Below are 13,888 nucleotides of genomic sequence, written 5' to 3'. Positions count from 1 at the left end.
CAATGTTTTTTTAAAGGTTTTTATTTTACAAGTTGTCCGTGAGATTGGTGTTTTATATTAAAAAAGCACATGATTAGCTTTAAAATACAAAGCATACTTAGACCAGGAGTTCCCAATCTGTTTGGCTTGTGACCCTTGAGAAAAAGATCAACATTTCAGATGCATATGAGTTAGCAGCATAAAGTCATCAGGATAAAATGTGGGCATTTAACGTTTTCTATAAATTGAACCTAGTGAAATGCAAAGTTGGAACATATATAAATGTAAGAATAAATATTACATGAAAACTCTGAGGCACTTTCTTTCTTTCATTTATTTATTTATTTTTTACATTTTTTGATTTAAAAAAATGGTACATTTATATCCGTGGTTTGCAGAAACGAACATTGGCAACATTTATTCTGCTGATTGGGTTTAGCAGTTCCATCAAAGAACCATTTGATGCCTGAAATGGCAAAATTATCCAATATTTCACATAAGAACTAGAAAAGAAAAGAAAAGAAAAGAAAAGAAAAGAAAAGAAAAGAAAAGAAAAGACATGTCCAGAAGAGGAATACAAAGTTGTGATACGGAACTTGTAGTTTTTTTCTGCTTTCCTATCATTAAACTATCTCACAACCTCAAATGTATTCTGTGACCCTGGGGGTTAAACCAGGTGACTGGAAGCCATTGGCTAAAATACAGACCTCTCTATGAAGTGATTAAAAGTAGCTCCTCAGCTCCAGCTCGCTTTAGCATGTTAGCATGCTAATTTGCTAGTGGACACTAAACACACTAAACACAAATAGCAGCTGAGGCTGTTGGGCATATTTTTAGTTTTGCAGGGTTTTTTTCATCATAAACCTATCGGATAAATTAAAAAACCTGCCCTGGTAATGCACCACAAGAAGAGTCAGAGGATCACCAACGGTACTCCAATGCATCATCGGATACTACTAATTACATGGCAAATTCATCAGTTAAGTCATTTCACTCAAAGTCGTAAATGTCAGCCTCATGGTGGCACTAGAGAAGCAGTAAGGAAATCACCTTTAGTCAAGTCTTTAGGATTTATCTTCTAGAAACCATAAATGTTGGTACAAAGTTAAACGGCAATATCTTCAGAAGTTATTGAAATATTTCATTATGGGCCAAAGTGGTGGAACAGGAGAGCAACCAAAATCACTAGCATGCCTAAAGTACCTTATTTGTAACTAAAGAAATACTATTTGTTGAGTAATTCTGAAGTCTGACTATCAAATCAATGCTAGTTGGTGTGAAAGGAGGGAAGTCTGAGACATCTGTGAGTTATAAGTTTTTTATTGATAAACATTCTTCATGACATTACAGATTCACACAACACGTTTCCATTCGTAATTTGACAGGAGTTTTAGATGAAACACATTAAAGGGTTACATTTGTTTCACAATAGCCACACAGTGATTTTTTAATAACGTTTCATTTTTTATAACATTGATATAAAAGCTAAAAAGTCACATTGCGCTGGTCTCTTCTGAATACCTGCCACTGATTTCAGTTAATGACTGTAGACACTGCAGACAAAGTATATTAATTGATTTAATGAAAGCTTCTATGTTGATACTTTAGCTTGTGTTAATGTATAGTCATAAATAACAGCTCTTTTTAAAATGAGTCTCGAGGACAATGTATAATGCACTGTGGTGATAGGTAGTTCAGTTGTTATAGTTTTTATTATGAATGGATTGACACTTGCACTGTAGAGCCACTGATGGAATGGGTTGGCTAGAGCCATCACCACAGCAATGCAGATGTGTCAGTCGGCTTCTGATTTTGCTGATTTTTGTGAAAAAAAAAAAGCAAAAAAAAGCTTAATTTACCAAGAATGGATGGGCTATCAGCCAATACTGGGTAAGACTGTCCTTCACAATATACTGGATCGTTCCAGAACATTACTTTCATGAGTCCATCATATGTCTAAAAATCTACTTGCATAGAAGTGCCCATCGATGAGCTGTGGCCACAGCGTACACTGAAAAATGTCAAGTCCAAATTCAGTATGAGCACTTTGTCTAAAACTGACAAAATCAGGCATCCATTAAAACACTGGCTTTCACAATCTGACCAGTTGTCTATGGCACAATTCACAACACAATGAAATGCACTGAAAGGAGCATTCATTTTTAATATATTAGGATTAAGATAAAAAAAAGTATATTGTTTAGAATTTAGGCCTACATTCACCTCAGATGGGCTAGGTGTGCTTGTCAAATGTGGTTTATGACAGAAGGATAACTTCTACTTTTACAATACTTATAGTTCTATTTCCAGTAGATTTTGTCTATGATGAAGCAGACTTTCTTAGCAGGAGTAACAATTTTGCTGCATCATTTGTCTTTTTCTACCTGTGTTAGCTAGCATAGATGGCATTTTCTAGGCTTCCTTTGTCTGTGAGTGGAAAATGTATATGTCATATAGGCATTTTAATTCTTGCACACACTATGGACACTTGAAATGACAAGCGTTAACAGGGCCTATGTCGAAGCGTAAAAAGTCAAGTTATTTTATTCAAGATACATCCAGTTAGTCTATGTGGTAGAACATGTAAGCAGATGGGCTTTTATTCTACTTTTCAAGTTGATGTCAACAGGGCTAATATAAGCTGAATAAGGACTGCATTTGGAGAACAGCGGGAGTAAGTAGGTAAGTGGGTAAGCAGGCAAGAAAAAGCAAAGGGGAAAGAAAGCTATGAAGATGAACAGGGGTTTATCTGAAGGAGGCACGGACCGGGCGGCCCTTCAGAGGCTGAGGAGGCCGGTAGTTGTCCACCATGCAGCATGGAGATTCTCCCTCTCCAGTGAACAGGAGGCTGCGGAACTTGGCCATCTAATGAGGAAGGAGAGACAGGGAGGAAAAACGGAGGAAGATAATCAAGGTCTGACTTCCATCGACTGAGTCACATTTGCAGTAGCTGGAATGTCATGCAAACCTGTTTCTTTCACTAAAAATACCATGTGTTGTTTCCAACATATACTGTATAAGTCCATCATGACCTGCACAAGCACAGCAGGGTTACCAAATGATTGAGAATGGAGGTGTTGAGGGCATAGTTCAAATCAGTAAACAATGCTATTTCAATTATCTATTTGATTATGGTTACAGACATAGACAGACATGATCTATTTGATTATGGTTACAGACATAGTTATGGAAGATAGGCTGGTTTGTGTAAATGGCTCTAGCCAGCCAAGTCACCAGCATAAAATGTTGGCAGTTAACGTTCCTGCAAACCTCTGGTACATTCACATGTCGTGATCCCTCGTAAAAATATCCAGTGGTTTCACACGTACAAATGTTGAAATAGTCTTGAACTTTGGTCACCAGCATTGCAGCCTTCTCGCCGGCAACTCCGTCACCATCCCCTCTATATCCTAATATGAATGTGTGATGTGAACATGATATGACACATGGCACGTTGCCTATGTACATGTACATATGTGAAATTATCAGTGGTTTGCAGAAACATTTAACTGACAATATTTTATACTGACAACTGGGCTGATATAAAGGCACCTCACATCCAAATCTAACAATTGGCTACGCTACATCACCACTAAAATTCAAGCCACATGATTGCTCTTATGTGGTTGTGCCTCTCTGAACTGACTATGTTCAGTTTGAGTTTTTTAAGAGTGAGTGAGAGTAGGGCTGCACAACATGCTAAAGATTTATACTGCCATTTTTCTGAGAGATATTGTGATGACAATACTTCATTAAAATGCTGTTTGTCACACAGTTCACCTTCATAAAAATTGCTTGACCATATTTTGATTTTGATCAATTTCCTTATATCTTGTGTATGTTACAACAACATGTAGTAAGTTTTAGAGCAGGCCACACAGTGTGGGCACATAAGGGATACTGTCTGACCACCACAAAGCAAAGCATGGACAACCAATTGCATTTTTGCATTGCTGGTAGCCAGAACCAACCACCCAGCTGCCAGTGTCAGACTCTCTGTCAGTACGTTTGCATGCACACTTAAGTTGAGCTATGGTCATAGCTCGATTAGGCCATTTAATTGGACCATTTTCCCAGTACACAAGCACCAGGGGAGAATTGATTTATTGATGGGAGTATGTCCGACTCCATGAGTGATATGCACTGTTTGCTGCTGAACCCTCATCCGGTTGACCTATTACGTTACATACCTAAGGAGTGAAGAAGCGGCAAATGGGCTGCACAGCGAATGGCGAAAACATGGATCACTTTTCATACGTACTTTTAGTACAAACGAGATGTTGCTACGAATTTATGCCTGGGACAACTTCCGGGTCAATGCCCGGCACGGGGACAGAAGAGAATCTCCCGGTGAGAGTGCGTCTTTGAGGAAAGGCCAGTACACAGTTGTAGCTCTGCTGTTTATCATGGCTAACATTCATCAGTCAGAATACAGCAGAGCTATCAGAAGGGCCACATGTAGGGAGGTGCCAGAAAATTCAGCAGAATTGACCTTTCAAAACCAAAGACACACCCAGGAGAGTGTTTTTCTTTTTTAAAAAACACAATACTATCATCTACTTTAAAATAACGGGCTATATCATCAACAATCTGTGATCATGAGCTATCAACATATACAACTTTCCATTTATCCAACTTGACTTCAAATCAAAAAAACATTTTTTCTCTGGTTATAAATTCATTTCTCAAATGCAAATGGCACAGACAGAGTGTGTGTTGCTTGGGAACCAGAATGATGAAACCTTCCCATGAGCTCTTGTATCCTCAGTGCACTTTGACTTGCATAAGACAAAACAGGCCTGCAATAGAGCAGCGTTCCCTCTACTGCCGCTCAGGTCCTGAGACTGGAGTAAAGCAGTGACTACCTGAGTCATGTTAAACAATGAGCTAGCAGCAGAAATGTGATATTTAATGCAATCAGCTGCTTCACTTGCTTCTGCCACATCACACCCTCCTGCTGCGTCGGTTATCTTGCATGTGCACATGGTGATACAAAACACAGCCCTCCCAACAGCAGCATGAGCTGGATGGAGAGTTCTACAATTGTGATGGCCTTCAGTTACCTCTGCAGAACAGGCCACATCTGAACTACTGGAACCTAGAGCACATGTTAGGTGGAAAGATCTGTCTCTCTCTCTCTCTCTCTCTCTCTCTCTCTGTGTGTGTGTGTGTGTGTGTGTGTGTGTGGGCGCACACAAAACGACTAAAGCAGCAGTGTGGCATAAACAACAGCTCCTCTGGGAGCCATTTAGCCTTTAGCTAGCTGATGAGCTTGGATTTAATTTTCCTCAGCAGGCTCACTCAGCAGTGCGAGAGAACAAAGCTGTCCTTGAGTGCATAAGTGTATTCATTTCTACATCAAGCTCAAGTGTACATCTTGGCTTTATTCAGAGAGGAGAAGTGAAGTCTGTTACCTACTGTACTATGTGGGTCATATGTCACATGAAGATACAGTGAGGCAGCATTAATTATGTAAAGAGATAGTGTGCAAACTGCCCAGTGGAGATACCAGCAGCCAGTGCAATCTAAGTGAAACACAAGGCACTCGTGGTGCAGACCCACCCTGCACCTTACCCTAAAGCATGATACAACTGCCTACCCTCATGACCTTGACAATGTTTGGGCCAACAAACCTTGCACCTCCTTGAACCATGCACAGACACTGAATGAGACATTTGCCAAATCAAAAAGTGTCTATGAGGCTAAAATACTGTTCTGCTAGCTGAGCCGGATAACTTCAGATTTAGCCAGGATTTAACCCTTAAAATGTCTGTAAAATGTCTGTAAAATGTATCCACCATTTTACAGCCGCTTCTTTCACAATGTAAGCTTATGGAAAAAATGTGTCTGGGGCCCAGTGCAACACAGGACGATATATTTACACATTATGTAAAATTGGCTTCAAAGCATGGCAAGCCTTGTCATGGGGACTTGGTAAGTGCAACCCCATCTGAAGTGGGTGCATGAGCTGAACCACGTGTCAGTGGTCGTCTAGAGTCACTGAACATGGAGCCATTTATAAAACAAGTCCCCATCTACTTCAGTTGTTTAGGAGAATGCTGCAAATGTTTTACCGTACCTGACTTTACATCTGCATGAGGGTGAGAAGATTTTTTTTTATCATTTCTCTGACTTCCTAATGCCTTTCATTCTCACTTAAAGCTGAACACTTAAAGTGAACCAGCTTCAACTGGAGAATCCAGAAGCAGTCACACCAGGCTACATGATTGGACCCACAAACCACTAGTTGAGCTGCCAAGAAAAATGTCTGTATTTAGGACTGCCACAACTACACACAGGCTCTTTGAGCTTGTTAATGCACATAGACACACTTGCACTGAAACATCCGTACCCATATGACCTTACAGCTATATTTGAATTATATCTAGTGTATAATCGAGCTGTGGCTTCGGTTCAGTTGTTTGGCTCTTGAACTAAAGTTCAGTATTGCATTTATTTGTACATTTATTTTGTGATACGGTGCAGACCAACCTTCCTATCTAAAAACAGTGATAGCTAAAACAAATGTCACTGTGGCCTCAAATAGTTCAAGGGCTTTTGATCCTTAGGTAAAATGTACTGTTCCAGCCACAGGGCTTTTATTTTTGCTTGCTCTGTTTCTTTGTCAACAAGACAAGATAAGATAAGATAAGATAAGGTAATGGCTTTATTAGGAACAAAGTGGAAGGTCAATAGCACATTTATTAATTTTATGTTAACTGAATATTTGGATGAAAACAAAGAGCAAAAGTGCAGACTGATCACCTTAATGAGATCACCAGTAAACAGTGAGCAAATCCTTCAGATACGTACCTGACACATTTACTATATCTCCCCTGCTTTCAGTTCAGCTGCTTGCGTCCTGATTTTCTGTGCAGGAGCTTTGCCAAATGTTTGTGTGTGGTTTTTCTCAGTTTGATTTTATTTAGGTAAAGCAAGTCGTTATATGTGAAGCACGTTAAGTACCTGTGCAGGGCTGACACTGATTGGCTCCTTGAGGACGATCCAGGTGACACTCTCCAATAGGGGAGGCGTGGTCAGAGAGCCATCATAGGTCCAATAATCCAGAGAAGCAGGAAGGAGAGTCTTTGGATCAAAGTTAGGGAAGGTGGTCTGTTTTCCCTGGAACAAACGAATAGAGGAAAGATGGAAGGACAGCAATTGGAGGAGTTGTTAGTTTCCCAAGCTTCTAAATTGTATTTAAGCAGAGGAAAAAGGTCCACTTCTAAAGGACACTTACGAAGGATAAATTTATAGTATGCTGACTGGAAACATCACAAACTGGCATGAACATCATTGGTGCCCATCGACAGAGCGTCAGTGATATCGGTGAAGTGACATGTTCACCCTGCTGTCATCTGGCTAATGATACAGAAGTATCTGCTGCCAGACTCCAGAGCAGCTTCATTCCTCAGGCTGTGAGAATCCTCGATTCATCCTCACCACTCCGCCATGAGGAGTTTATTTTTCAGACTTAATAATTGTTTATGAATTAGTCTGTATAGTTTTTGTTGTTTGTGTGTATGTAGTTTAAGGAATTGCAACAAGGAATGTACGATACAATCTTGCACTGCATAATGACAACTAAACTATTCTTAAATCTACTTTGATTATATTCAGTCATTGTTGTGTTTTGAGAATTCTGGGACTGGTGTTGTTACCTTGGTCTTGATGGCATCCAAGGAATCCAAAACTTTCTGAATCCTGGGGTTGGCTGCACCAATCTAAAGCACAATATAGATGCACACAATTTCATTTAACTTTTTTCAAATACAGTTTTCATTATTTGGCCTTTCTTTTAACCTCACACAGCTCCCTGCAGGGCATGAATACTTAAAGCACCTTCCCACGTCTAGTGCAGTCACAGACAGATGGATTGTTAGTGATCTGTCACTGATGACTCACCTTGAGAAAGACCCCAACCACAGCGAGTCCATCAGGCTGGCTGGCTGCCTCTCCAAAGCTGGGGTACTGAGTGTTCCAGTGCACCAGGTGAAGCTGATAAGGAAGAGAGGCCAAATTTGACATCTTATCAAAAACCTAACATGAGAAACAGTGTGGATATTTTACACATAATGACACTGGATCTAAAGAGCCAGTCAGATGCAATTGTTTTCAAAGCTGTGTTGTGTTTAGTAAGCCTCAGTGTGCAATTACTAAAGATCCAAACAAGATGCACGCACATCTATGATAAGTAGGGCTTTATCTTTCCTGCTGATGTAATCACTCCATGACAAGGTGAGACATCATGTGTGGTGGGGATCCTCCTTGTCTGAAGATCCTCACCACTAAAGAAAATCTCTAACTTTCTTCTCATACTGTATTTTCAATTCACTGTTTCAGCTGTTTATCTGTAAGTTACATTTCCATACGACACTGCAATGAATCAAATTCTAGTTGGGGGGACCATTGGTAACCATTGGTAAAAAACATTAATAATAAATGGTAAATATATAGTTAATTAAACTTCAATTAATAGTTATTTGACTGTTAACAAACAATGAAGTGCTTTATAAATCATTTATTAAGCAATTCTAAGAGTTTATCAGATTTAACTGTAATGGCCATCCAAATAATGTTTATAGATGAACTACACAGTGTTAATTAACCATTTACAAAGTATTATAAACATCAGTTGACATTTTAAATGTGTTTAATAAATGGTTTATTCAGCATCTCATTGTTTATTAACAGCTACATAACTATTAACTAATGTTTAATTTACTATAAAGTTACCATTTATTAATGATTGTTATTATAAAGTGCCATTATGAACAGATTTGTTACTTTTAGAATCATTATTTTTTTATCCAAAATCCTATAGTCAAAGACAGGGCAGAGCCAACATTAACGCCATAACATGTACTGAGGATCTGTGTGTGGTAGTTGTAAGCATCTTTAAATCCACATTCAGGTAACTCCAGCAGCTTCAGTACCTCACAGGGGAACTTGATGCCGTTGACAGTGTGCTCAGAGCCTCTGTCATCACTGGCTCCCCAGTGGAAATGAAACTGCTTCAAACGGTACGTTCCAGAAATAGGACCTCCGGTCAGGGCTGGTTGGAGCACAACAACAGAATCATTACAGATGCACTCAGGAATTAATGCTTTTCAAAAAACCTCACAATATTCATATTAATAACTTTCATACATGATTTGTTCTATTCAACTTTCAAAGTCAGCAATGCAGCTTAGCGTCCACATTTCAACAGCCAGCAGTGACAGCGGAATTTCTTCAGAAATGGCCTTCTCTATTTATTATTAAGTAAATCTATGGTAGTCAGTTACCTGCACATTATTATAGACAGTAATGACATGTTGGGATTTGTATGTATATGTTCCGTTTAACTCCACCTGTTTATTTTTCATTTTAATGCCTTTACTGTTTAAATGTTATCCTTTTGTTGCTGTGGTCCAGTTCCTTCAAAGAAGTCAGAATGGCAGTCGCAGAGCACAGAGAGCCATGTTCTGTCCTCTGTTAGTGAAATACTAGACTTTAAGGTTGAAAGGACAGCTAAGGCGCTCTCAACACTTCCTGACATTGTAGCCCACACAGCAACAGGTTAGAATGTTTGTCCTTCTACTATACCTGTCCCTTAAAGTCCCTATAGTGTCCACCACTGCGACATCTTTTTGAAGGGGAAATCCACCAAAATGAAAGGGTCACTTGTCAGTAAAGGTTATGGTTAGTACAACTCAGCTCAGTTTAAAACAGTTGGTGGAGTCTGGAGGAGCTTTGTTAATCAAAAAACACTGGTAATGTCAATGAATTTTGACCATTTTGTTTCTGTTCTGTCTCGTGTGTCTCCAGACTTAATAAAAGTGCAATGCCGACCCACTGAAGTTCACTCAAAGAAGAAATGAATTAGCCTAGAAGTGACTTCAGGTTTTTAGTTACATTTAAATTTTCTATCTAACTCTATTAAGTAGGTTAGATGTCATGGGTCAAACACAATGCAAAGTTTTTCATCATGTTGAGTCAGTGTGTGGTTCACACTTGTATGTGTCATATCACACATTACACATACTGCTTATTATTGTTTTGTGGAGGGGATGGTGGTGGAGTTAAGCTAGGTGAGAAGGCTAATAAACCAGTCACCACAGGGATACTGCATTTCAACATTTGTAAGTGAGGCACCACTGGATATTTCAGGGATATCTTGGGACATGTTTGTGACGACAAAAACTGAATATTTTTGATGAGAAGTTGGGAAATGTCCAGCCTGCTTTGTGGATTTTAAGCCAAAACATGATCTGTTTCTAACCCTAACCAGGTGTTTTTGTGCCTTAACCTAACCAGACAATAAGCAGTGTTTCAACATATTTGTGCTACATTGCTGGGATTTATTGGACTTTGTGTAAATATAATTACTACATGTGTGATTTATTACAGGAGTCCTAATAACCTATTTGAAATCCATTACTTTTATAAGCACATCATGAATAATAAGCACTTAAATAACACATTATGTTTATGTAGAAGTACCCTTTAAATTTATAGTAATTGACTTAACACATAAAGCTTATGTACACATCCTCATTAATTTAATTTATTATTATTAATATTTGTGACACTTTGACAATATTGAATTTATGTAATAAAATCAGATTGATATTTTGAGTCACTCACTTTAATTTGATTGTCACTTGATAGTTTCACTCTCTGTTGCACCTTTCTTTGTCTGTCCTGTCATGATGCTTATTCATTGTAACTGGCTGTTCATGCTAACTTCTGTTTTCTTTCTGTTCATTCCTAATAAACTGCTGCTGCTGCTGCTGTTTTAAATCATAAGGGTTGGGCCAATATTTGGAGCCCTAATTAACTTAGAGAGTGTACATTTTATAAATTGATTCTTCATAAATAAAAACTTTTTTTTTTTAGATGTATTTATTTAATCTATACTGATATGGTAATGTTTAATAAACAGCATCAGCGCAACAGAGCGAGGTGGTGCAGATGTCCTGTTGACCTCCAGATAACGATGAGGCTTATCAGGGTGGACTGACATCATCAGAGGCTCTAATCTGCTACAGTCAGTGAATACAGCAGGGTGGAGGCATAAACAAGACAGCCAGATAAACTTAGTAAACTTACTAAAAGTAATACTGAAACGTAAATTCTATTCTATTCTATTAATATTTGCTTTTGCATTAAAAATACATGCTTACTGGAACTGTTTGTGTCGTCCACAAAGTCCACCTGGAAGGAGTGTCCGTTGTTGAGAATGCCGTTGGAGTTGGAGGGGTCATACCTAAGCTTGAGAGGCTTCAGAGAGGAGTCATATTGGGCCTCCCTGGGGACAATGTTGATCGGAGACTGTCTGGGCCCGTTGGCTACAGGAAAATCTTCTCCCCATTTGTCAGGTCCTACAAATACATTTTCAAGTGATAACAAAGTGTACGTTAATACCACTCTGGGTGTTCCGCTCCATTCTATTATTTTCTATGCATGGAGCACTTCCACACCAACCTACAAGATTTATGACTAAAAATTCAAATTTTCCTTTTTTTCCCCGCTTCTGTTGTGCTGCTTACTTAGATTACTGCTGTAGTATAAAGTGTAAAGAAGTATTCAGATACTTCACATGATACCACAACAGAAAAATAACAAGGTAACCATCATTAATAAATGAAAATTTTATAGTTAATTAAACCTAACTTAATATTTGACCGTTAAACCATGAAATACGTTATAAAACATTTATTAAGCAATTGCTTATGTTAAGTTGCAAGAGGCTTTAGCAACCTTTACAATTACTTAAAAAACTGGATTCCATAAAATACCTACTCTATCTTACTGAGCAGCAGTGTGATATTCAGATCAGATACTAAAAGTAAAAACAATAATAACAACAACAGAAGAAGGAAGTCAAAGTACAGAAATATCAGAAACATGTACTGAAAGTATCAAAAGTGAAAGAAATCAGTATGCACAATGTCCTTTTCAATATGATAACCTCCTATTATATTATTTATACTACATTACTGTTTAGGCAACATTATTAAAAAACGTAACAATATAAAGTAAAATAGAAGTAAAGAAGTAGAAGTAAAGTATGTCACACTTTAACTCTATCCTCACTTCTGTTGACTTCTTAGAAGCTATTTTCAGATCCTGCTACAATTAAATATTCATAATACATATAATCTATTAATACTGAGGTGAAACATTAACACAGGCCTGGATTGATGCATTAAAGTAAAGCATGTTAATGCTGGAGCCAGTCCACATGCTGGTAACTCTGTGGGGAACATGAAACTCCTGCATTAGTTTATCTTATTAAAAGTTTGCCATATGTTTTATATGCAGCTCCGGACCGGACCGGACCGGGCTGCAGCCAACAGAACATGTCCATCAGAAACTGTAAGGTTCTGTTCAGTTATCCTGAAGTTAAGGAGCAGCCTGCTGTGGTGATGACTATTTAATGACAGTGTTACTGAGGAGTGGTAAATGAGTGACTACAGGAGCCCACACTGTGTTCACAGTGAGGCAGCATGTTCTGGACCTGTTACATAGAAACCGGGCTGGATGCTGTGAGATCCTCACCGTTTGTTGGTCCGTATCCCCATCCATGAGACATGGCTGCTGCTTCTGTCTGCTAACCTGAACACACAGAGAAAGGAGTAATCCGAGTCAGTCAGCAGATCGACAAGCTGCAGAAGAGGCAGAACACGATGATGTGATGACAGACAGCCGCTGCTAGGCTTTATATAGGCTGTCAGTCCTCACAGCGGTGGGTTTGGCTTGCCGGTCCTTCGGCGGGCCGGTCAATCAGGAGGACAGTGCAGGCAGCCATCCAGAGATGCGATGGTGCCGTCCACCTCTCCCGCTCTCCTCTGCCTCCCTGCCCTCCAGTTCCCCTTCGGAATATTCAGAGATTTTTGAAGAGATGCGGGGTTGACTTCGAGCCAGAGCCTATCCTCCTCTAGCAGAGATGGATTAGTTCATGATGCGTGCACATTATCCTCACACATCCATCCTATCCATCCTCACACCCCGCGCTGCTCTCACGTCTGTTCCGGGATCAGTGCGGTTCCAGAGTCTGGAGCTGCATCGCTGTGAGCATTTCTAGCGCAATATCCTGAAATCCACATTTTCTTTTCACCTCTTGCCAGCCTTCATTCATCGTGTTATCCAGTCCCTGGGATACGACTTTATGAAGGCTGCGTACGGCATGGTATGTGCATGCCTGCGGCTCACTGCAGGGCCGTACAAAGCCTTTTGGGGGTCTGAAGCAGAGCCCTCAAATCCCCCCCACCAACCCTGACTCTCAGTGTCCTAATGTTTCACTGATTATTATTCATGTTTCTCCTGTCAAAAATGAGTTAAAGCACACACACACACACACACACACACACACTACTACTACTACTACTACTACTACTACTTCATAATTAATAGGGCCAGTGTAAAAAATCAGGACCCTTCTTTTCAGTAGGCCTATGTCATAACTCAAGCCTTCAAACCAGGAGGCACAGATAATAACACAAATTACTGGTGGATTCAGCAGGACTCACTCTTTCCAATGATACTTCCTCTGATGTCTGTTGTGGATAAACATACAAAAATACATTGAACTATCATATCATATCATTTTCCTTACTAGTCAGGTATCCAGTCGATTGTATCCATGGTAACACAACAGGAACTGTTAGCAGGTCATACTATGTGGCATGACATTCTAATTGCAGATTTGCCAACACATAACAGCTTTGGCCTTTAAAATGTAAGATATGTAACCGAAATAAGAAAAAGAAGTCCAAAAAGTCCAACTCTATAAAAATATATTTACACTATTAATTATTTTACAGTACTAAGGGGGAGAATGTCCAATCAACATGTTTTTTCTCTTTAATCCATTCATGTACAAATGTTCATTGCTTAAAAAAATGTAATACAGTTTACACCA

The 13,888-nt window shown here is 39.2% G+C and overlaps 1 protein-coding gene across 1 annotated transcript; it reads right to left on the bottom strand.

The window, feature by feature from the left end:
• Window positions 1-1,283: 1,283 nt before the first annotated feature.
• cahz (carbonic anhydrase) lies at window positions 1,284-13,128 on the bottom strand. Its single transcript, XM_073491855.1, has 7 exons — window positions 12,526-13,128; window positions 11,148-11,345; window positions 8,916-9,034; window positions 7,885-7,977; window positions 7,641-7,703; window positions 6,946-7,101; window positions 1,284-2,844 (listed from the first exon to the last, which is right to left on the bottom strand). The coding sequence occupies exons 1-7, from the start codon at window positions 12,557-12,559 to the stop codon at window positions 2,725-2,727; spliced, it is 783 nt and encodes a 260-aa protein (XP_073347956.1). The 5' UTR covers window positions 12,560-13,128; the 3' UTR covers window positions 1,284-2,724.
• Window positions 13,129-13,888: the final 760 nt, after the last annotated feature.

Source organism: Pagrus major, chromosome 21, assembly GCF_040436345.1.
Source record: "Pagrus major chromosome 21, Pma_NU_1.0".
Classification (NCBI taxonomy): Eukaryota; Metazoa; Chordata; class Actinopteri; order Spariformes; family Sparidae; genus Pagrus; species Pagrus major.
Note: the sequence above shows the minus strand (reverse complement) of the source record. Positions and strands in the feature narration are given on the sequence as shown.